This window comes from Pongo abelii, chromosome 14 (genome assembly GCF_028885655.2).
Source record: "Pongo abelii isolate AG06213 chromosome 14, NHGRI_mPonAbe1-v2.0_pri, whole genome shotgun sequence".
NCBI lineage: Eukaryota > Metazoa > Chordata > Mammalia > Primates > Hominidae > Pongo > Pongo abelii.
Genome location: NC_071999.2, coordinates 80,943,048 through 80,967,565, shown reverse-complemented (window position 1 = coordinate 80,967,565; position 24,518 = coordinate 80,943,048). Strand labels below are relative to the sequence as shown.

Here is a 24,518-nt window from a genome sequence, read left to right as displayed (position 1 = left end):
AATGGAACTGGAAGAATTAGAAATCGTTTTCTCTCTTCCTCATCCTCAGTATACAAGCACCATGATTCTGCAAAGCCAGAAGGTGCAGCGTAGAGGGACTGGCTTGACAGAGAGGAGGCTTACAGAATGAATTAGAAAGAATCCCAGCTGGTCGTGGTGGCGTGTGCCTGTAATTCTAGCTACTTGGGAGGCTGACGTGGGAGGATTGCTTGAACCCACAAGTTTGAATCCAGCCTGGGCAGCATAGTAAGATCCCGTCTCAAAAACAGAAAAAACAAAAAACGTATTCCTTTCGCCTTTTTCAAGGATGAGCTTTTCTAACCCCTTGCCTGCATGAATAGAACCCTTTTTTCCCTATGCAAAAATCTTTAAAGTAGGGAGGAGGGAAACCTAGGTTGAACACGTTGTCCAGCCACCTTCACACCTGGGGAAAAATGTCCTTTCAATGGGGCAACGACAGTTTTTCCTTTATTCTGAGGAGAAAAGGTGTTTTCAAAAGTAAAGAGTAGGTTGTTATCTGTGCTCTGAATTTAGAGTAAAGGTGACAAAGACCCAGAGTTGGAATAACAACTACTGGTTGTAGAATACTTTAAAAGATTAGCAAAATTTCCTTATTAAATTCTACCAAAAGGCACCTTCACTTTGAGTCCTGACTCAATGAGATTGCAGTATTTTTTTAAAAGTGTTTCTTGAATGATTTTCCAATGAGTTCCTAAGCAACAAATTCAGTGATGTAAGTGTTTATATGACTTGACCATTTGACATTGGCGAGCATGCTACTTGATCTTCTCTCCTTCTGTTGTTTCCCTGCTTATGGTCAAAGCAGAAAAGAAGTATGAAGTGAAGAGTGGTCAGAGGAATAGGCACTAAAGCCTCTTCTATGTAGTATTAATCTGGCTTCCACAATGCTTTGTTCATTTCTCAATGATAGCACTTACCAAGATGGGTTGCAATTTATTGTTCTCCCCTATTAAACTATGAAACCCTTGAGGGCTAAGCAGTGCATTACTCCGTTTAGTAGCCATTGTGCTGGTAAATAATAGGTGTTTGGTAAGTGTTTATTAAATGAATGAACAAGTATTTGAGCCAACATATAATAATAAACCCAAGTGAAAATCAGCAATGTATAAGAACTTATGTTTCATATGATGTTCTATTTTAAAATGCATATATATTCGAACATGTTACTTTACTAACTTGGCTTACAAATACATTCACATCTCTCTTATTTCTCAAATCTTTTGGGATCCCAGAGTTCTGTTTTAGAAGAGGGTCCCGTACCTTTCTTGAGTACTATTCCACCCTGAATTGCTCAAGAACCCCAGGGACTTATTCAATGTGGAAGGGCTAGTACACAATCTGATCAGTTCAAGGGTGGGTCCTGTTTTTAGCAGTTCTTGCTTTGATTGATTGAATCCTTATGTTCTCTTGCCTGCTGTCTTCCCTTGAATCTTTATTGAGTTCCTTCTGTGGGCCACGCACCGTTCTAGTTGCGCCATCTCACGCATCCCTGTCCCCTGCTACAGAGAGACAGCACACTCTTTGCTGCTTCAGATCTCTGCAGATCACACAGTGGCTCCAAACTCCATGCTCAGAATCCCCAGGTTACCTCTTTTGTGTTTGTCTAATTGGATTCACAAAACAGGTTAAGTCTTGAGGATCTTCTAGACTCAGCCACACTCTGTGCTGGGCCAATCCCTTTTCCCAGACTTCAGATCTTTACTTTGAAAGAATAAAGTACCCCAGATTTCTACCCTTCTGAGGGACTCTACTTTGGGTACTTGGTGTCCTTTCCTAACATCAGGCCACTGTCAAGACCATCCCAAATATTCTAATAATGTTGAACTTCAGAAAGGGAAAAGATCAGACTCACCTTTTTTTTTTTTTTTCCCCAGGAGGCTTCTAGACTCTTATGCAAATTTGTCCACCTTCTCCACAAATGCTACCTCTGCTTATCAAGAAATATAGGGAGACTTTGTCAGGGTCCATCAGGTTCTATCTTTCCCCCAGGTAATAGTGCCTGCTAGTCTTACTTTTGTGTAACTAAGAGGAGCCAGTTAAGCGACTCTTCCCTGAACAAAATAAAGTCTGCTCCTAGGTGCCTTGTTATGTCCATCTATAGATTCAAGAGTTCTTGGATTCAATGTTCATTTTAAAATTTCTTCTTCACATGCACTTTCTCTTTATCAAGTCAACAGAAAGTGTTAATAGGAACCAACCGTTTCTGGACAATAATATTGTAAAATATAACTTTATTTTTCTCAATAGATACATGCTATTTGAAAAATAAAATGCTAAGAGTTAGTAAAATAAAGAAATATAAAGTAAATAAGTTCATAGCTTTACAGTAAAAAATATCAACTGCACATGAGAGAGCTGGAATTTATCTTTGAAAATAAAACATGACATTGTCTATAGGTTTCATCCTCTGTTACTTCAAGCCAATTATAAATGAGTTTATAAAAATGTCTATTTACCTGCCCTATTTGCTTACTTTGTAAAATGAGAGTGCTAGTAACAGATGATGCATACAATCTAAAGACATTTGCTCTGGGTTTTTTACTTAGTTTTGTTTATGGTGCTCTGCATACATATAAGTTTAAATTCTATTTTACCCTCCATTGTGTAATTTATTTTTTATAAAGCATATAAAAATAGAAAAGTAATTCTAAAACTTTTATTGTAGAAATAGAACCAAAATGTTGCCTCCATTTGTGTTTACATACCATTTTATATTAACCTAAAATTTTCTAAGAGGGATAGCTCATCCATTGGCATTTCTTCAGGAAGGCTGGCAAAATCTCTCAGGCAATCTCCTTCATATATGTTAACATTTATAAATACGATTTTAATGTTGCTTTAATCTCAAAACATATCATCAAAACAGAATAATCCTAGAGCAACACTTTACTCTTTCAATGTAAAGTAGACTAGAGGAACGCTTTAAATTATTTATTGGTTGAATTGTCCTTCATCAGTTACCTTGTCATATATGCTAAATGATGTTCAGCAGAGCGTGGTGGCTCACGCCTGTAATCCTTATCTTCTCTAAGACTTGTGTTTGAAAACCGTTCTCAGTTAAACCCTGTTCCATTTAGTTGTAGAAAAATCAAAAATATAAACTTTTTTTGGGCACAAAGCTTGTTTTTAGCTTCCAGGGCTGGATATTCGTATGTTTTGAGTCCAGGAGTTTGAGACCAGTCTGGGCAACATAGAAAGATCTTGTCTCTACAAAAAAATAAAAACAGAATTAGCTGGGTATGGTTGTATGTGTAGTCCCAGCTATTCAGGAGGCTGAGGTGGGAGGATTACTTGAGCCCAGGAGGTTCAGGCTGCATTGAGCTGAGATCGCACCACTACACTCTAGCCTGTGTGACATAGTGAGACCCTGCCTCAAAAAAAAAAAAAAAAAAAAAAAGAAAAAAAAGATATCCAAACATTTGAGAAAGACAACATATGCGGAATGTGCTCTTGATTGACTAAAATATGAAATCCCCTATATCAGTTCAAAATGGTGAGGGAGCAGCTCATTTACTCCTCTGACTTTGTGGGACTGGAGTTACAACAGTGGGAACTGTGATAACTCACACTTCCTGCACAGCTGGGCGGATGAGAAAAATGATTTCATTAGGAAGAAGATTCCAGAATGGAAGTGAGTTGCTTTTACAAATTTCATAGTAAAAACAGCTTTTTGTACTTTCTATATTCTTATTCTGCAAGTGTGTGGCACATTTCTGTCTGCTAGGTTACTTTTCTAATTTGACTCTGGTTCCTATTTGAAACTGCTTTGAGTAAGTTAAAGGGAGGGTGCAAAGGTTTCTTTGCAGGGAGTTGGGAGTGCTCAGTCACAGAAACTTCATTATCCTCTATAGGCTATTTGTGGTCAAATGTCATGGAATTCAAGGGCAAGAGATCCCTTGTATTAGGTCATATCTATTAGATTATTTCATGATTCAATGAGTCATAGAATCAGAGATTGTTTTAGTTGGAAGGAACCCTGGTGATTTATCTAGTCCAGCGGTTCTAAACTGGCTGGGAACTGTGGCAGAGGATGGGGTGGACGAGGGGCGTGGTGTCAAAAGCCACATGACAGACCTCCTCTTCTTGATCAACCCCATCTTTCCCAGTTATGGCAGGTAAGAATCTCCCAGAGGTGAGAACGTATATATATATGGAAACATCTCAGGGGTTCTGATAGGATTCTCTGGCTGACAGCCATACATTTCATAGTCATATGTTTAAGAAAATGAGAAAAGAAATTCCAGAAAAGTGAAATAATCCCCATCACTGATAGACTCAAGCCCAGAGACCTAATTCTCAGTCCATTTCTCTTGTAACTCTATTGAGGAAATTAAGTATTTAAATATACCTTCCAAGTAATCTCTTTCCTGTGTTATTCTTCAGAATAGGTACATAGAGTGCAAATGTTGATATAATCCTATTTAGTTCTTTTCTGATTTGTGAAGGTATATGGACAAGTTGTAACACATCCAGACAGAAACAGGCATCAAACAGAATTATTGAACAGGGACCATTCCTTTGTTCTTCTCCTATTGTGGCACTGGCATCTATTCTTAGTGGCGAGACTCAACTCAGTCCCTGTATCTTTCTGAAAATGTCCCTAGATAGGTTGTTTAAACTAGACTTTTATAAAAAAAGTTAAAATGTTAAGGCATGAATCCATTAACTCATATTATTGAATGAGACCTCTCTATTTTTTTTTTAGTTTACAGATAATACTACATAAAATATGCAGTGAGTTTTAATATTAACTTCCAATTCTTTCTTACTCAATGAGTGCTGGCAATAGTTAGCCAGTATACCTAGCAGAATTGCCAGGCTTCCTGCCTGGGCCACTCTCCTTTTCTTTCTGACTTTGTAGATCCTGTTTTACAGATTCATCACAATCTATACTAGACTGGCTGCTTCAGGGTTTGTGTGTACAACATGTGGAAAGTTGGACTTTCTTCATGTACTTGTTCAAGCTATACAAATATCTAGATACTAGGTCTTGTTTAAGTGCATTAACTTCTTTATAGAATGCCTTGTAAAAGGCAGGCCACCTGCTTTACTATAAAATATTGGGGATATGTTTTTTGTCTCTCTTTTATCTGAATGCCTAGTACCTGTGTTCTTTTTTACCTGCATCCTCTCTGCCAAATCTATTAAGTTTAATGCCAGCAGATGAGTTTGATCTTTCTGGGTGGGAAGCACCCCTTCCTTCTTAAGGTCTCAACTGAAAGTGAATGTCTATTGGATTAAAAAAAAAAAAGACACTTCAGATACATATTCATGCTTGGAGGTGTTCTTATATAAACATTTCACATCCGGTTGGATACAGAGCAATCTTCTGGCTGCTCCTAGCTTCCAATGCACAAGCTCATTCACTGCCATCTGTATCTCGGGCCAACTAATGTGATTTTAAATGTTCTAGTAGTTGTATTAACAAGAGTAAAAAGGAACATGTAAAGTCAATTTTAATAATATATTTTAGGCCAGGCGCGGTGGTTCATGCCTGTAATCCCAGCACTTTAGGGGGCTGAGGTGGGTGGATCACCTGAGGTCAGGAGTTCAAGACAAGTCTGGCCAACCTGGTGAAACCCTGTTTCTACTAAAAATACAAAAAAATTAGCCAGGTGTGGTGGTGTATGCATATAATCCCAGCTACTAGGGAGGCTGAGGCAGGAGAATCGCTTGAACCTAGAGGCAGAGGTTGCGGTGTGCCAAGATGGAGCCACTACATTCTAGCCTGGTCAACAGAGCGAAACTCCATTTCAATATATATATATGTATCTTAGTTAACCCAGTATAGCCAAAATAACATAATTTCAACATGTAATCAACACAAAAATTATTAATGAGTTATTTTATATTCTCTATTTCTTACTAAGTCTGAAATCTGGCATGTATTTATACTCATCTCAGTGTGAATGCTAAATGCAGAATATTTATTGTCAGTACTTGATCTGTATCCAGATTTCATAACATTTCTGGTTGAAAAGTAGAGCCACACACCCAAGATTTTCTAAACATACTTAAAATATTCCAATAACTAAATTGAGTATCAAAATATAATTTTCCTCTTATATTCACATTCACATTGATAAAACCAGTTCATGTTTTGCGAAGAATTAATTTGACTTTGAAGCCAAGTATGAATTTCAAAACTATACCTGTGTAAGTTAAGTAAATTTACTAACTCTGGTGTCAATATAGTGTTAACATTGAATTCAAAGGGGGTATACATAAATTGAAAAGCAACTTTACATTAATCAATATTTTTCTTATGGTCTTACAGCCAGTTTATATAACATTATAAATTGCCGTTAAAATCTTGTGTATATGGATTCGTGCTAGAAAAATGAGTAAAATAATTATTTACATGTATTATGAAAAATTTAGATTTCAATATAAATGTTTGTACTTGTCTGTCTAAGTCACAAATAAGCTTTCCCTTTTCTCAGTAGTTCACATTTAGCTCATTCACATGCAGTGTGAGATCTGTGAGAAATCATAAATCATATTGCCCCTTTTGTCTTTGATTTTTGAATATTTGGCAAATATTCCCTTTGTTTCAAGAAAATCTTGAATAGGAGTATTAACAGGTAAATTGAGGCACATTAAAATATTAAAGAGTTTATATGAGCAAACAGCAAATCATGCAGCAGACAGCTTTAAACTAGAAGGGATCCAGAGACTGAGGTAGTTGAGGGAAAGCTGCTATAGGGTAATCATGGACACAAAACAAAGAAATTATTTGATTGGTTAAAGTACAGCAGTAGCCTCATTTGGATCATCTCAGTGGACAGTCCTAGTTGGAAATTAGTTGGCAGTTTCTGGTTGGTTACACTTAAATTTCATTTTGTTTATTTATTTTTTTTGAGATGGAGCCTCGCTCTGTCGCCCAGGCTGGAGTGCAGCGGCACGATCTCGGCTCACTGCAAGCTCCGCCCCCCAGGTTCACGCCATTCCCCTGCCTCAGCCTCCCAAGTAGCTGGGACTACAGGTGCCTGCCACCACGCCCGGCTAATTTTTTTGTATTTTTAGTAGAGACAGGGTTTCCCCATGTTAGCCAGGATGGTCTCAATCTCCTGACCTCATGATCCACCTGCCTTGGCCTCCCAAAGTGCTGGGATTACAGGCGTGAGCCACTGTGCCTGGTAAAATTTCATTTTTTTTAAGAATATGACTGTTTACACTGGAGCTACCTCAGCTAATGGCCTCCCAAGTAATTATTTTAATGGAAGTTAACAGTACAATAAACTTTTGTAAAATGCTTCCACAACTCAAACAAACAGCATTCACAAAGAACACAAGGTCTTTTAATCTATTGCCTTCTATTTGTTTTAACGATTCTATTAACTGACAATGATTAATAGTTTGCACATATTTAATGAGTGATTTTAACAACTGTATCTGCAATACTTGTCATAGAGCCTGCTTCAGAAAACCAAGCACAAATATTTTAAATATCTATCATACAGTGGTAGAAACAAATAAGAGGGAAATGTCAGTCTCTTATTTTAAAATTTCAATAAATCTGGATTTTTAACCTCACCAAGCTGAAGCATTATTTGTCATGATAGAAACCATTTTTTTTCTTATCCTGTTGAAAATTTTTTGACAGATATACAAGATTAAAAAATATCTATTCTGGGGTGGAGCCAAGATGGCAGAATAGGAACAGCTCCAGTCTACAACTTACAGTGTGAGCGATGCAGAAGATGGGTGATTTCTGCATTTCCAACTGAGCTACTGGGTTCATCTCACTGGGGAGTGCTGGACAGTGGGTGCAGGACAGTGGGTGCAGTACACCGTGCGTGAGTCAAAGCAGGGTGAGGCATCACCTCACCCAGGAAGTGCAAGGGGTCAGGGAATTCCCCTTCCTAGTCAAAGAAAGGGGTGACAGACGGCACCTGGAAAATCGGGTCACTCCCACCCTAATACTGCACTTTTCCAATGGGCTTAACAAACGGCACACCAGGAGATTATATCCCCCACCTGGCTCAGAGGGTCCTACGCCCACGGAGCCTCACTCATTGCTAGCACAGCAGTCTGAGATCGAACTGCAAGGCTGCAGCGAGGCTGGGGGAGGGGCGCCTGCCATTACTCAGGCTTGAGTAGGTAAACAAAGCGGCCGGGAAGCTCGAACTGGGTGGAGCCTACCACAGCTCAAGGAGGCCTGCCTGCCTCTGTAGGCTCCACCTCTGGGGGCAGGGCACAGACAAACAAAAGACAGCAATAACCTCTGCAGACTTAAATGTCCCTGTCTGACAGCTTTGAACAGAGTAGTGGTTCTCCCAGCATGCAGCTTGAGATCTGAGAATGGGCAGACTGCCTCCTCAAGTGGGTCCCTGACTCCTGAGTAGCCTAACTGGGAGGCAACCCCCAGTAGGGGTGGACTGACACCTCACACAGCCGGGTACTCCTCTGAGACAAAACTTCCAGAGGAACGATCAGGCAGCAGCATTTGCGGTTCACCAATATCTGCTGTTCTGCAGCCACTGCTGCTGATACCCAGGCAAACAGGGTCTGGAGTGGACCTCCAGTAAACTCCAACAGACCTGCAGCTGAGGGTCCTGACTGTTAGAAGGAAAACTAACAAACAGAAAGGACATCCACATCAAAAACCCATCTGTACGTCACCATCATCAAAGACCAAAGGTAGATAAACCACAAAGATGGGGAAAAAACAGGGCAGAAAAACTGGAAATTCTAAAAATCAGAGCGCCTCTTCTCCTCCAAAGGAACGCAGCTTCTCACCAGCAATGGAACAAAGCTGGACAGAGAAAGACTTTGACGAGTTGAGAGAAGAAGGCTTCAGAAGATCAAACTACCCTGAGCTAAAGGAGGAAGTTCGAACCGATGGCGAAGAAGTTAAAAACTTTGAAAAAAAATTAGATGAATGGATAACTAGAATAATCAATGCAGAGAAGTCCTTAAAGGACCTGATGGAGCTGAAAACCATGGCACGAGAACTACGTGACAAATGCACAAGCCTCAGTAACCGATGCGATCAACTGGAAGAAAGGGTATTAGTGATGGAAGACGAAATGAGTGAAATGAAGCGTGAAGAGAAGTTTAGAGAAAAAAGAATAAAAAGAAATCAACAAAGCCTCCAAGAAATATGGGACTATGTGAAAAGACCAGATCTAAGTATAATTGGTGTACCTGAAAGTGACGGGGAGAATGGAACCAAGTTGGAAAACACTATGCAAGATATTATCCAGGAGAACTTCCCCAGTCTAGCAAGGCAGGCCAACATTCACATTCAGGAAATACAGAGAACACCACAAAGATATTCCTCGAGAAGAGCAACTCCAAGACACACATAATTGTCAGATTCACCAAAGTTGAAATGAAGGAAAAAATGTTAAGGGCAGCCAGAGAGAAAGGTTGGGTTACCCACAAAGGGAAGCCCATCAGACTAACAGCTGATCTCTTGGCAGAAACTCTACAAGCCAGAAGAGAGTGGGGGCCAATATTCAACATTCTTAAAGAAAAGAATTTTCAACCCAGAATTTCATATCCAGCCAAACTAAGCTTCATAAGTGAAGGAGAAATTAAATACTTTACAGACAAGCAAATGCTGAGAGATTTTGTCACCACCAGGCCTGCCCTAACAGAGCTCCTGAGGGAAGCACTAAACATGGAAAGGAACAACCAGTACCAGCCACTGCAAAAACATGCCAAATTGTAAAGACCGTCAAGGCTAGGAAGAAACTGCATCAACTAACGAGCAAAATAACCAGCTAACATCCTAATGACAGGATCATATTCACACATAACAATACTAACCTTAAATGTAAATGGGCTAAATGCTCCAATTAAAAGGCACAGACTGGCAAATTGGATAAAGAGTCAAGACCTATCAGTGTGCTGTATTCAGGAAACCCATCTCATGTGCAGAGAAACACATAGGCTCAAAATAAAGGGATGGAGGAAGATCTACCAAGCAAATGGAAAACAAAAAAAGGCAGGGGTTGCAATCCTAGTCTCGGATAAAACAGACTTTAAACCAACAAAGATCAAAAGAGACAAAGAAGGTCACTACATAATGGTAAAGGGATCAATTCAAAAAGAAGGACTAACTATCCTAAATATATATGCACTCAATACAGGAGCACCCAGATTCATAAAGCAAGTCCTTAGTGTCCTACAAAGAGACTTAGACTCCCACACAATAATAATGGGAGACTTTAACACCCCACTGTCAACATTAGACAGATCAACGAGACAGAAAGTTAACAAGGATATCCAGGAATTGAACTCAACTCTGCACCAAGTGGACCTAATAGACATCTACAGAACTCTCCACCCCAAATCAACAGAATATACATTCTTTTCAGCACCACACCACCTATTCCAAAATTGACCATATACTTGGAAGTAAAGCTCTCCTCAATAAATGTAAAAGAACAGAAATTATAACAAACTGTCTCTCAGACCACAGTGCAATCAAACTAGAACTCAGGATTAAGAAACGTACTCAAAACTGCTCAATTACATGGAAACTGAACAACCTGCTCCTGAATGACTATTGGGTACATAACAAAATGAAGGCAGAAATAAAAATGTTCTTTGAAACTGACGAGAACAAAGACACAACATACCAGAATCTCTGGGACACATTCAAAGCAGTGTGTAGAGGGAGATTTATAGCACTAAATGCCCACAAGAGAAAGCAGGAAAGATCCAAAATTGACACCCTAACATCACAAGTAAAAGAACTAGAGAAGCAAGAGCAAACACATTCAAAAGCTAGCAGAAGGCAAGAAATAACTAAAATCAGAGCAGAACTGAAGGAAATAGAGACACAAAAAACCCCTTCAAAAAAATCAATGAATCCAGGAGCTGGTTTTTTGAAAAGATCAACAAAATTGATAGACTGCTAGCAAGAATAATAAAGAAGAAAAGAGAGAAGAATCAAACAGATGCAATAAAAAATGACAAAGGGGATATCACCACCAATCCCACAGAAATACAAACTACCATCAGAGAATACTACAAACACCTCTACACAAATAAACTAGAAACTCTAGCAGAAATGGATAAATTCCTCGACACATACACTCTCCCAAGACTAAACCAGGAAGAAGTTGAATCTCTGAATAGACCAATAACAGGCTCTGAAATTGAGGCAATAATGAATAGCTTACCAACCAAAAAAAGTCCAGGACCAGATGGATTCACAACTGAACTCTACCAGAGGTACAAGGAGGAGGTGGTACCATTCCTTCTGAAACTATTCCAATCAATAGAAAAAGAGGGAATCCTCCCTAACTCATTTTATGAGGCCAGCATCATCCTGATACCAAAGCCTGGCAGAGACACAACCAAAAAAGAGAATGTTAGACCAATATCCTTGATGAACATTGATGCAAAAATCCTCAATAAAATACTGCCAAACCGAATCCAGCAGCACATCAAAAAGCTTATCCACCATGATCAAGTGGGCTTCATCCCTGGGATGCAAGGCTGGTTCAACATACGCAAATCGGTAAACGCAATCCAGCATATAAACAGAACCAGAGACAAAAACCACATGATTATCTCAATAGATGCAGAAAAGGCCTTTGACAAAATTCAACAACGCTTCATGCTAAAAACTCTCAATAAATTAGGTATTGATGGGACATATCTCAAAATAATAAGAGCTATCTATGAGAAACCCACAGCCAATATCATACTGAATGGACAAAAACTGGAAGCATTCCCTTTGAAAACTGGCACAAGACAGAGATGCCCTCTCTCACCACTCCTATTCAACATAGTGTTGGAAGTTCTGGCCAGGGCAATTAGGCAGGAGAAGGAAATAAAGGGCATTCAATTAGGAAAAGAGGAAGTCAAATTGTCCTTGTTTGCAGATGACATGATTGTATATCTAGAAAACCCCATCGTCTCAGCCCAAAATCTCCTTAAGCTGATAAGCAACTTCAGGAAAGTCTCAGGATACAAAATCAATGTGCAAAAATCACAAGCATTCTTATACACCAATAACAGACAGAGAGCAAAATCATGAGTGAACTGCCATTCACAATTGCTTCAAAGAGAATAAAATACCTAGGAATCCAACTTACAAGGGATGTGAAGGACCTCTTCAAGGAGAACTATAAACCTCTGTTCAATGAAATAAATGAGGATACAAACAAATGGAAGAACATTCCATGCTCGTGGGTAGGAAGAATCAATATCGTGAAAATGGCCATACTGCCCAAGGTAATTTATAGATTCAATGCCATCCCCATCAAGCTACCAATGACTTTTTTCACAGAATTGGAAAAAACTACTTTAAAGTTCATATGGAACCAAAAAAGAGCCTGCAATTGCCAAGTCAATCCTAAGCCAAAAGAACAAAGCTGGAGGCATCAGACTACCTGACTTCAAACTACACTACAAGGCTACAGTAACCAAAACAGCATGGTACTGGTACCAAAACAGAGATATAGACCAATGGAACAAACAGAGCCCTCAGAAATGATGCCACATACCTACAACTATCTGATCTTTGACAAACCTGACAAAAACAAGCAATGGGGAAAGGATTCCCTGTGTAATAAATGGTGCTGGGAAAACTGGCTAGCCATAAGTAGAAACCTGAAACTGGATCCCTTCCTTATACCTTATACAAAAATTAATTCAAGATGGATTAAAGACTTACATGTTAGACCTAAAACCATAAAAACCCTAGAAGAAAACCTAGGCAATACCATTCAGGACATAGGCATGGGCAAGGACTTCATGTCTAAAACACCAAAAGCAATGACAACAAAAGCCAAAATTGACAAATGGGATCTAATTAAACTAAAGAGCTTCTGCACAGCAAAAGAAACCACCATCAGAGTGAAGAGGCAACCTACAGAATGGGAGAAAATTTTTGTAGCCTACTCATCTGACAAAGGGCTAATATCCAGAATCTACAATGAACTCAAACAAATTTACAAGAAAAAAAAACCCCATCAAAAAGTGGGCGAAGGATATGAAAGACACTTCTCAAAAGAAGACATTTATGCAGCCAAAAAACACATGAAAAAATGCTCATCATCTCTGGCCATCAAAGAAATGCAAATCAAAACCACAATGAGATACCATCTCACACCAGTTAGAATGGCAATCATTAAAAAGTCAGGAAACAACAGGTGCTGGAGAGGATGTGGAGAAATAGGAACACTTTTACACTGTTAGTGGGACTGTAAACTAGTTCAACCATTGCGGAAGTCAGTGTGGCGATTCCTCAGGGATCTGGAACTAGAAATTCCATTTGACCCAGCCATCCCATTACTGGGTATATACCCAAAGGATTATAAATCATGCTGCTATAAAGACACATGCACACATGTGTTTATAGCGGCACTATTCACAATAGCAAAGACTTGGAACTAACCCAAATGTCCAACAATGATAGACGGGATTAAGAAAATGTGGCACATATACACCATGGAATACTATGCAGCCATAAAAAATGATGAGTTCATGTCCTTTGTAGGGACATGGATGAAGCTGGAAACCATCATTCTCAGCAAACTGTTGCAAAGACAAAAACCAAACACCGTATGTTCTCACTCATAGGTGGGAATTGAACAATGAGAACACATGGACACAGGAAGGGGAACATCACACACCAGGGAATGTTATGGGGTGTGGGGAGGGAGGAGGGATAGCTTTAGGAGATACACCTAATGCTAAATGACCAGTTAATGGGTGCAGCACACCAACATGGCACATGTATACATATGTAACAGACCTGCACGTTGTACACATGTATCCTAAAACTTAAAGTATAATAAAAAAAAATGCAACCACTAAGCTATAAAATGCAGCCAAAAAAACTATAAAAAAGAAGATACACTATAAACACTATGAATAACAAAATGGAATTCTAAAACAAATGTTCAAGTGACCCACAGGAAGTCATGAAAAATAAGCAGAGAAACAAGAATTGATACAGAAAACAAAAAATGTCAGGCTTATGCACTAAAGTATCAACAATTAGTTTAACTGTGAATGGTCTACCGAGAGAGATAATAGAAGAGTGTATTTAAAAGTATGACCGTTTCTTATACGTTTCTTGTATGCTGTGTACAAGAAACTCACTTGAAATTTACCAATACAGGGCAGGCCAAATTAAAAGGATGAAAAAAGGTATATTACACAAACATTAATGAAAGGAAAGCAACAGTGTCTGTATGTATATCAGATAAAGCAAAGAAAATTACCAGAAACAGAGAAACTATATAATGATCAAAGGTTTAATCCATGAAGAAGACAGCAATTTTAAAAGTGTATTCACCAAAAAATAGAGCTTCAAAATATGTGATGTGAAAACTGCCAGAACTGAAGCGGGTGGGGCTCGGACTAGCGCTGTCTCAGGATGTAAAGTGTAACAAAGGGGTCGGGGAGGGTTGGAGGGGCAGCATGGGCCTGTGAGGCCTGTGGGTGCCCGCGTTCCCCAGCAGCCCCCGCAGCCGGCTCCGCAGTGGTCCGCTCCGGTTGGTTGCCGCGTGCGGATTCGGGTTCCAGACCCAAGGCTGCGTGTTCTCCACCGCTTGTTGTGGCCAGTTTTACTGTGGTGACCGCCAGAGTAGCCTTCGCGCTATGGAGGAGCCCGGTGCTATCCGTCAGCCCTACTTGGGGCTGGTCCTGGAGGAGGTACGCAGAGTTGTGGCAGCACTACCTGAGAGTACGAGAGCAGATTCGAATCCTTATGGTTTTCCATGGGAACCGGTGGTATGTGCAGCTGTTGTTGGATTGTTTGTTGTTCTCCTTTTTTTGTGGAGAAGTTTTAGATCGGTTAGGAGTCGGCTTTATGTGGGAAGAGAGAAAAAACTTGGTGAAACGCTTTCTGGACTAATTGAAGAAAAATGTAAACTACTTGAAAAATTTAGCCTTATTCAAAAAGAGTATGAAGGCTATGAAGTAGAGTCATCTTTAGAGGATGCCAGCTTTGAGAAGGCGGTAGCAGAAGCACGAAGTTTGGAGGCAACCTGTGAAAAGCTGAACAGGTCCAATTCTGAACTTGAGGATGAAATCCTCTGTCTAGAAAAAGAGTTAAAAGAAGAGAAATCTAAACATTCTCAACAGGATGAATTGATGGCAGATATTTCAAAAAGGATACAATCTCTAGAAGATGAGTCAAAATCCCTCAAATCACAGATAGCTGAAGCCAAAATCATCTGCAAGATTTTTCAAACGAATGAAGAACGATGGGCGATAGCAATAAAAGATGCTTTGAGTGAAAATTCTCAACTTCAGGAAAGCCAGAAACAGCTTTTGCAAGAAGCTGAAGTATGGAAAGAACAAGTGAGTGAACTTAATAAACAGCAAATAACATTTGAAGACTCCAAAGTACATGCAGGACAAGTTCTAAATGATAAAGAAAATCATATCAAGACTCTGACTGGACACTTGCTAAAGATGAAAGATCAGGCTGCTATGCTTGAAGAAGACACAACGGATGATGATAACTTGGAATTAGAAGTGAACAGTCAATCAGAAAATGGTGCTTACTTAGATGATCCTCCAAAAGGAGCTTTGAAGAAACTGATTCATGCTGCTAAGTTAAATTTTTCTTTAAAAATCTTAGAAGGAGAAAGAAACCACATTATTATTCAGTTATCTGAAGTGGACAAAACAAAGGAAGAGCTTACAGAGCATATTAAAAATCTTCAGACTCAACAAGCATCTTTGCAGTCAGAAAACATATATTTTGAAAGTGAGAAACAGAAGCTTCAACAGAAACTTAAAATAATGACTGAATTATATCAAGAAAATGAAACGACACTCCACAGGAAATTGACAATAGAGGAAAATTACCAGATAGAAGAAAAAGAGAAGCCTTCTAAAGTGGAAGAAAAGATGAGCCATGCCACTGAAGAGCTGGAGACCTATAGAAAGCTAGCCAAAGATCTTGAAGAAGAATTGGAGAGAACTGTTCATTTTTATCAAAAGCAGGTTATTTCCTATGAGAAAAAAGGACATGATAATTGGTTGGCAGCTTGGACTGCTGAAAGAAACCTCAATGATTTAAGGAAAGAAAATGCTCACAACAAACAAAAATTAACTGAAACAGAGTTTAAATTTGAACTTTTAGAAAAAGATCCTAATGCACTTGATGTTTCAAACACAGCATCTGGCAGAGAGCATTCCCCATATGGTCCCTCACCATTGGGTCAGCCTTCATCTGAAACGAGAGCTTTCCTCTCTCCTCAAACTTTGTTGGAGGGTCCACTCAGACTCTCACCTGTGCTTCCAGTGGGAGGAGGAAGAAGCCCAAGCAGCCCAGGGAATCCTCTGGACCATAAGATTACCAATGAAAGAGGAGAACCAAGCTGTGATAGGTTAACTGATCCTCACAGGGCTCCTTCTGACACTGGGTCCCTGTCATCTCCATGGGAACAGGACCGTAGGATGATGTTTCCTCCACCAGGACAATCATATCCTGATTCAGCTCTTCCTCCACAAAGGGAAGACAGATTTTATTCTAATTCTGATAGACTGTCTGGACCAGCAGAACTCAGAAGTTTTAATATGCCTTCTTTGGATAAAATGGATGGGTCAATGCCTTCAGAAATGGAATCCACTAGAAATGATGCCAAAGATGATCCTGGTAGTTTAAGTGTGCCTGATTCATCTCTCCCTGCTGAAAATGAAGCAACTGGCCCTGGCTTTATTCCTCCACCTCTTGCTCCAATCAGCGGTCCATTGTTTCCAGTGGATACAAGGGGCCCGTTCATGAGAAGAGGACCTCCTTTCCCCCAACCTCCTCCAGGAACCATGTTTGGAGCTTCACGAGGTTATTTTCCACCGAGGGATTTCCCAGGTCCACCACATGCTCCATTTGCAATGAGAAACATCTGTCCACCGAGGGGTTTACCTCCTTACTTTCATCCAAGACCTGGATTTTACCCCAACCCCACGTTCTGAAGGTAGAAGCGAGTTCCCTTCGTGGTTGATTCTGCCTTCAAAGGAGCCTGCTACTTAACATCCAGAACCACAGCAAGAAACCTGACAATATTTTTGCTTTCTTCAAAAGTAATTTTGACTGATTTCATTTTCAGTTTAAGTAACTGCTGTTACTTAAGTGATTATACTTTTCTCAAATTGAAGTTTAATGGAATTATAGTTCTCAGGATAGTATTTTGTAAATAAAGATGGTTTAAATATGAATAAAAAAATAAAAATAAAAAAATCTATTCTACAAGTTTGATTTTTCAGGCTGTCAGTTGACAACATTTCTTCATAAATTTGAAAGTCCTCAGACAGACGTGCTCTTGAGACACTCATAAAGGACATGGTTTTACATGCTATCCATATGATGATGACTTCCATACATATCATATGCTCAGCTCTAATCTCTTTCCTGAATTCTAGACTCAAATATCCAATATCTGCTTAACATTTCCAAATTCTTGATGCTCCTGCCGAACTGTCTTTTTACTTAGTCTTCAATAAATGATAACTCCAGGCCAAAACTCTGTGAATTATTTTCAACTCTTCTCTTCTCTTCACACCCTATGTTTAATCCATCAGCACATCCTGTTGACATTACCTTTTGAATGTATTCTAAATATGACAGTTTCTCACCAATCCATTGTTATGACATTAGTCCAACAGGACCTCTTGGGTGGACCATTGCAAAACCTCTTAAGTCTTCCTGTTTCCATTTGTAACTTTTGTCTTCTATTTTTAACTCAGCAGCAAGCCAGATCATTCTTAGCTTCTCCTCCACATCTCTTGAAAAGATTCCCATCTCATCAGAATCTGGTCCGTAAGTGTTGCCATGGTCTATAAGGCTATGAATCTCACTCCCAGCTCCCTATCCGTCCTTACCTCCTACCATTTTCAGCTTTTGCTTACTGATTCGTTCTTCTGTGGCTTTCTTGCTGTTCTTCAAACACTTGAATCCTTAGGGTTATTTTTTTGAATCTACAACTCCTCTCTGCAACATGCTTTCGCTCACAACCAATGACTCATTCACTTAATTCATGACTCTGCTCAAAGGTTGCTTTATCAGGGAAGACTCCTCTGAATACCCGACCTAACATATGTTGCTCTCTGTGTCTCTTTACTTGCTCTGTATTTCTTTACCAGTTACATTATACATTTATTTGTTTTGGAGGATTATCTGTATCCCCATAGAACAAAAGCATCTGCAGAACAATTTAATGCACTTGTTACTGCTGTATCCCCAGTGATCAGACCAGCATCTAGCACACCACATATTCTCACTTATAAGTCGGAGCTGAACAATGAGAACACGTGGACACAGAGAGGGGAATACACACACTGGGGCCTATCAGGGAAGGCCAGGAGAGGGAGAGGGTCATGATTAATAGCTAATGCATGTAGGGCTTAATACCTAGCTGATGGGTTGATAGGTGCAGCAAATCACCATGGCACACGTTTACCTATGTAACAAACCTGCACGTACAGCACGTGTATCCTGAAACTTAAAATAAAATAAAATAGAATTCTAAAAAAATTCTAAAAAAAGATGCTCAATGTGCAGTTGTTTGGTTAATAAATGATTTATACTTCTACTGATTAAAACTCAATCAGTAAATTAAAATCTTAGAATATCTGTTTTCTGAGTATAAATCATTTGTTTGTGGTGGCTAAAATGCATGAAAAAGAAATTAGGCTTTGAAAATAACCAGCTGTTATTTAGATTTTATGCTGCAGGCATTTTGTGGTTGTTTACAACCATGTAATGAGCATTGGCCAATGCCTCTTATGGTTTTGGGGAATAGTTCAATTCACAGAGTCCAGATTTTTCCATTGGTTATTTATTTTTCATTCTCTTCAGTTCAGTCTTATTTTTTCCATAGCAAGCTCCATGTCTATCTGTAAGCAAATCTCAGGTTTCGAGTTAGTGCAGGACTACCTTCCCTATCTTTGTACGGGTACAAATTTTACAGTCACAGACTTGAGTGTGCAAAAATATAACCTTATTGTCTATAACATTTTATTTTGGGGCTCTGAACTCCCATTCTGAATGTGGCATAAAACTCAATACAATCACTGCTGGGAATTTCAGTCACATTCAGTGATTTTTTTCAGTCACTTCAGACTTAGCGCAGTCACAGTCAGGACATTTTACGTCCACCTTTCCCCGTGGACTTGCAGATTCACTATGTGGTGGGTAAAAGGACAGAAGTGGTCGTGGTGGAGGGGTCAGAGTTGTCGTCTCCTCTGTACTGACTCTGTCCTGTGCCAGGAAGGAATTGCTCCTTTGGGCCCTCAACACTGGTAATGGGGTGCTTCCTCTAATGCAAACTGAGACCTGTGGGTCCTGACTGGGCTTCCCTCAGCTCCCTGGAGCCAGCAGTCTTCTGACATGCAACTTGTCCACTCTGGAACCCAGTAGACATTCCACACTGCATCTTTCTGGGGGACACTTCCCTTGTTTCAGCTTCAGTCTTGACCTTCTGGCTCAGTCTCTCTTATCAAATACCATTTGACCCAGCAATCCCATTATTGGGTATATATCCAAAGGATTATAAATCATTCTACTATAAAGACACATGCACACATATGTTTATTGTGGCACTATTCACAATAGCAAAGACTTGGAACCAACCCAAATGTCCACCACTGATAGACTGGATAAAGAAAATGTGGTACATATACACCATGGAATACTATGCAGCCATAAAAAAGGATGAGTTCATGTCCTTTGCAGGGACGTGGGTGAAGCTGGAAACCATCATTCTCAGCAAACTATCACAAGAACAGAAAACCAAACACTGCAGGTTCTCACTCATAAGTGGGAGTTGAACAATGAGAACACATGGACACAGGGAGGGGAACATCACACACTGGGGCCTGTCTAGGGGTGGGGGCTAGGACAGGGAGAACATTAGGAGAAATACCTAATGTAGGTGACAGGTTGATGGGTGCAGCAAACCACTATGGCACGTGTTTACCTATGAAACAAACCTGCACGTTCTGCACATGTACCCCAGAACTTAAAGTGTATACGAAACAACAACAACAACAAAAAGCCCACATCCTATTTAGGTTTTGGACTCTTAGGTCTTATAAAATGCAAAGCGTTGTCTCCACCTTTCCTGCGCCTAGAAAAGTTCTCCGCTGTTTCCAGTCTCTACCACCCAGGTGGGGAACTTCTTTCTGAGGTTTGCCGTGTCTCTGAACTGTACCTGAAAACCATGGCTCAGGTTCTTTCTCTTCTTGGATCCCTTTATTTAATGGCAGTTCCATTATTCTTTCCCCTACTATAGCCCTGGTACTTAACTTAAGTGGGTAGAGGTTCAGAATACTTCTGGGTTTCTGTAAAAACTCTATTTCTACCCAACTCGGAGGATTTTTTTCCTAGACTCAAGGGGAAGTAAAAAAGATGTGAGGAGCCTGGGCGCGGTGGCTCACGCCTGTAATCCCAGCATTTTGGGAGGCCGAGGCTGGTGGATCACGAGGTCAGGAGACTGAGACCATCCTGGCTAACACGGTGAAACCTCGTCTTTACTAAAAATACAAAAAAATTAGCCGGGAGTGGTGGCGGGTGCCTGTAGTCCTGGCTACTTGGGAGGCTGAGGCAGGAGAATGGTGTGAACGTGGGAGGTGGATCTTGCAGTGAGCCGAGATCGCATGAATGCACTCCAGCCTGGGCAACAGTGCGAGACTCCGTCTCAAAAAAAAAAAAACAAAAAAAAAACAAAACGTGGGGAAAGTGGTTCTGACTTATTCAGAAATTGTCTAGGAGTTGGAAGTGGGCAGAAGAAAATCCTGGTGTCCTTACAATGGAGCGCTGGGCATTGTCTAACACAGTGTTTTCAAATTGGAAGAATTTGGCAATATTGGAGACATTGTTGATTGTCACAACTGGGTGGGATGGCCTGCCACTGGCCTCTAGTAGGCAGAGGCTAGGGATGCTGCTAACCATCCTACAATGGACAGGACAGCCCACAAAACAAAGAATTTTCTGGCTCCAAATGTCAATGGTGCCAAGGTTGAAAATCCATGGTCTGGTGAACCTTCTGGGGATTATATGATTCTATAGCGGTGTGTAATTTTCAATTGCCTTTCTATGGACTCGTCTACTTTATATCACTTTAGGGGAAGAAGTTAACTTGTTAAAAACTGTTAGTAAAGCAAATGATTCTTGTTTATAGCAATGCAAATGAATTTTGACGACTAGAGACTGTTGATTTCTACCTGTAGAAAACACGACCTAAATATTTTATTTTATTGCGCTCTAAGACATTATTCAGTTCCGTATCTATTAGCAGATTTATTTCAGCATTTTTATTTGATATACGTATAACTGGTTTTAACCACTTTAGTGATTTCCTCACTAATGAATGGGTTGAATACAATCTTTGACACGTGTTAATTTTATATTGGCCCAAGAGTCATGTTTTTAATCTTTTAAAAATTATCTTTCAGCAACCTGTCCATATCTCCTTCCAAATATTTGCTGTTGTACACTGGGATGGTCCCTTTTGATCTTACAGGTCACAAATTTTGTTGCTTTTATTTTCTTGGGTTCTACACTGATAACCCTAAGTTATGGAATCTCACTGTTGGGGTTGGAGTGAGTTCAGGGGTGTAGGGAGTATTATGATGCCCCAAGAGCTCTTTTTCAAACATTACCATAACACCAATACTGATACCTTAAAATGAATAATAATTCTTTAATATTAACAAATCAGATTCCTGATGTTTCATGTATTTTTAAACAGTTAGTTTGAATCAGGATCTAAATAAGACCTATACATTGCAACTGACTGTGATGTCTTTTAAATCTATTTTAAGCTAAAGCTTCCTCCATATCTTTTTCCATATCTTCCACATATCTTTTTATTTTCCTTGCAATTGCATTGTTGGCAAAATGTGATCATTCCTACTGTAAAGTTTCTCACACTCTGAATTTTGTTGATAACATCTTTGAGCCATTGTTGCCTATGTTTGCTATAAACAGGCATTCAATTAAGAAACTTGATTAGACTCAGGTTTGATTTTTTTTTTTTTTTTGGCCTGAACACTTCATAGGTGGTGCTGTGTACTTCCACCAAGAGTCTCAAACAACTAGCTGTCTCTGGTTTTGTCATATTGGTAGCTGTTGAGTATCACTGCCTAGATTGATTTTGTTTTTTTTTTTTTGAGACGGAGCTTTGCCCTGTTGCCCAGGCTGGAGTGCAATGGTGCTATCTTGGTTCACTGCAATCTCCGCCTCCTGGATTCAAGCAATTCTCCTACCTCAGCCTCCTGAGTAGCCGGGATTACAGGCTCGCACCACCACGCCTAGCTAATTTTTTGTATCTTTTGTGGAGATGGGGTTTCACCATGTTGGCCAGGCTGGTCTTGAACTCCTGACCTCGTGATCCACCTGCCTCAGCCTCCCAAAGTGCTGGGATTACAGGCATGAACCACCGTGCCTGGCCTGGATTGATATTTTTAAATTAAGGATGCGCAGTGCATCTTTAACAGTTATCAACCTCATTTTCCCCAGGCTTAATCTTCACCTCTCTGTTGGCGCGTTCCATGGCTGTGGGTAGTCACCTTGCAGTGCAGTAGTAAAGGTTTCCCTGAGGAGGTGAATGCTTCTTAAGGAAATGTCAGAGTTGGGCAGGGGGAAGGGAATTCAATGCAGAGGGAACAGGGGAATATAAATGAAGACGAGTCCATTCGTAAATTGTGAGTGCACCAAGGTGCTTGGGGAAAGAGTGTTCAGGGAAGAATAGATGGGAGATAAGTTTGGGGGATAATGTAGATTGTGGCCCTAGTGTAAGAGGTTCTGTCATAAGCATTTCCAAAAGTTTTAAATTCCTGACTAGGTCAGACTTAGGTACAGTGCTCTACAAGGTTCTATGCACACATCTCTGAAAGGGCAAGAAGTCTACATAAGGGAAAACAGAAACACCCCCTGCATTACTTCATTCTGGCTACTATAACAAAGCACTACAAACTGGGTAGCTTACAAATAACAGAAATTTATTTCTCACAGTTCTGGAGGCGGGGAAGTCCAAGATCAATGTGACAGCAGATTTAGTGTCTAGTGAAGGCCTGTTTCCTGGCTCACAGATGATGCCTTCTCTCTGTGTCCTCATAAGTGGAAGAGCAAACAAGCTCCCTCAGGCCTCTTTTATAAGGGCACTAATCCCATGCATGAGGACTCCACCCTCCTGACTTAATCACTTCCCTCCTGATACCATCACATTGTTGAACAGGTTTCAACATAAGCATTTTGGGGAGACACAAAAGTACAGACCATGCACCACCAGTCCCTCCTCCTGCACCACGCCAGTGTCCTCATAGTGTGCTTCTTTCCTTCCTGGGGAATGAATTGATGAGCTTCAGGGCATGAAATGAAACATCCAAGTAGAAATCAAATCCAACATCGCTCTTTTCAAAGTCTTTGCTACTTCTGCTGAGAGAATAATCAAGAGCCTTCAGACCCCTCACCTTTATTGTGGGATGGAGAGAAGGAGAAATCAGGCATGCATCCATTATATTATTTTTCTTGTCATTTTAAATTACTAGGTGGCAGTTTTGAAATACTGTACATGGCTGAATATGGCCTGAAGTAAATACCATGTCTGATGCTGGCAGACAATAGATTTCCACAAGCCTGAAGCATGCAATTTTTAAAGCTCTATTTTTCTCCTCCTTTTTCTTGAGGTGGAGGGTATGTTTCTTTCACATAAAAATAATAAGTTTTAAGAATATAAAAATATACATAAAATCCCATCTACATTGAGGGCTTTTGATTTAATCTTCCTTTTTTTCCCTTTTGACTTCATTTCAATCACTCTTTTTGGTTTTTCTATCCAATCTCGCACCCTAATGATTACTATTTTTATGTCCTTTGATGGTTCTATTTCCACATTTGTCTTTCTTAAAATGCAGCTTATTTAGTGTTGGAAAAGGGATATCTCCACTCTTCAACATTTCTTTTTCTGGATATCAGGACCCCTAATTCCTGTTTCACATGTAGATTTAGGAAGAGATGATGTACAAAACAAAGATGACTCGATTTTGGTTTATCTGCAGCCTTATACACAGACTCAGTACTACCCCTGGGCACAGAAGTACCTATGTGTTTTTTTTCTTACATATTTTGCTAAAGTTTCTGATTGGAGTACTTTTCAGTTATTCAATCACATTAATTACAAACTTACCATGGATCAGGTATTGGGAATACATAGTAGACCAAGAGAAATACGTTCCCTGAATCATGAAAATAAAATTCCCATATCTGAAATCAAATTTGCCACCTTTCTCTTTCTGGTATCTCTTATTTCTCTCAGCCACGAAATTATTCTTTTAATCAGAAACCAGGTGCGAAACCTTATCTCCTTTCTCTCCTTTGGCGTCTTCCTAAATTGTCAGTAAACAATTTCTGCCAACTCCAGCAACAATTTCTTTTATTTTCACTCTTCTTTTTCGTTCTCACTGCAGCCCCTGTGGTCTGGATCTGTATAGCTTTATCTCATGTCTGGCCAAAACCTCTTTATTGATTATTCTTTCCCTTCTCTTCAATGCTTTCTGAACTTCACATT

At 39.8% G+C, this 24,518-nt stretch overlaps 1 protein-coding gene across 1 annotated transcript; it reads left to right on the top strand.

Annotated features, from left to right (window-relative positions):
- Nucleotides 1-14,490: 14,490 nt before the first annotated feature.
- Nucleotides 14,491-17,200, top strand: LOC100935923 (cTAGE family member 15-like). The gene has a single exon (XM_009248691.4). The coding sequence runs from the start codon at nt 14,596-14,598 to the stop codon at nt 16,921-16,923; it is 2,328 nt and encodes a 775-aa protein (XP_009246966.4). The 5' UTR covers nt 14,491-14,595; the 3' UTR covers nt 16,924-17,200.
- The last annotated feature ends 7,318 nt before the right edge of the window (nt 17,201-24,518 follow it).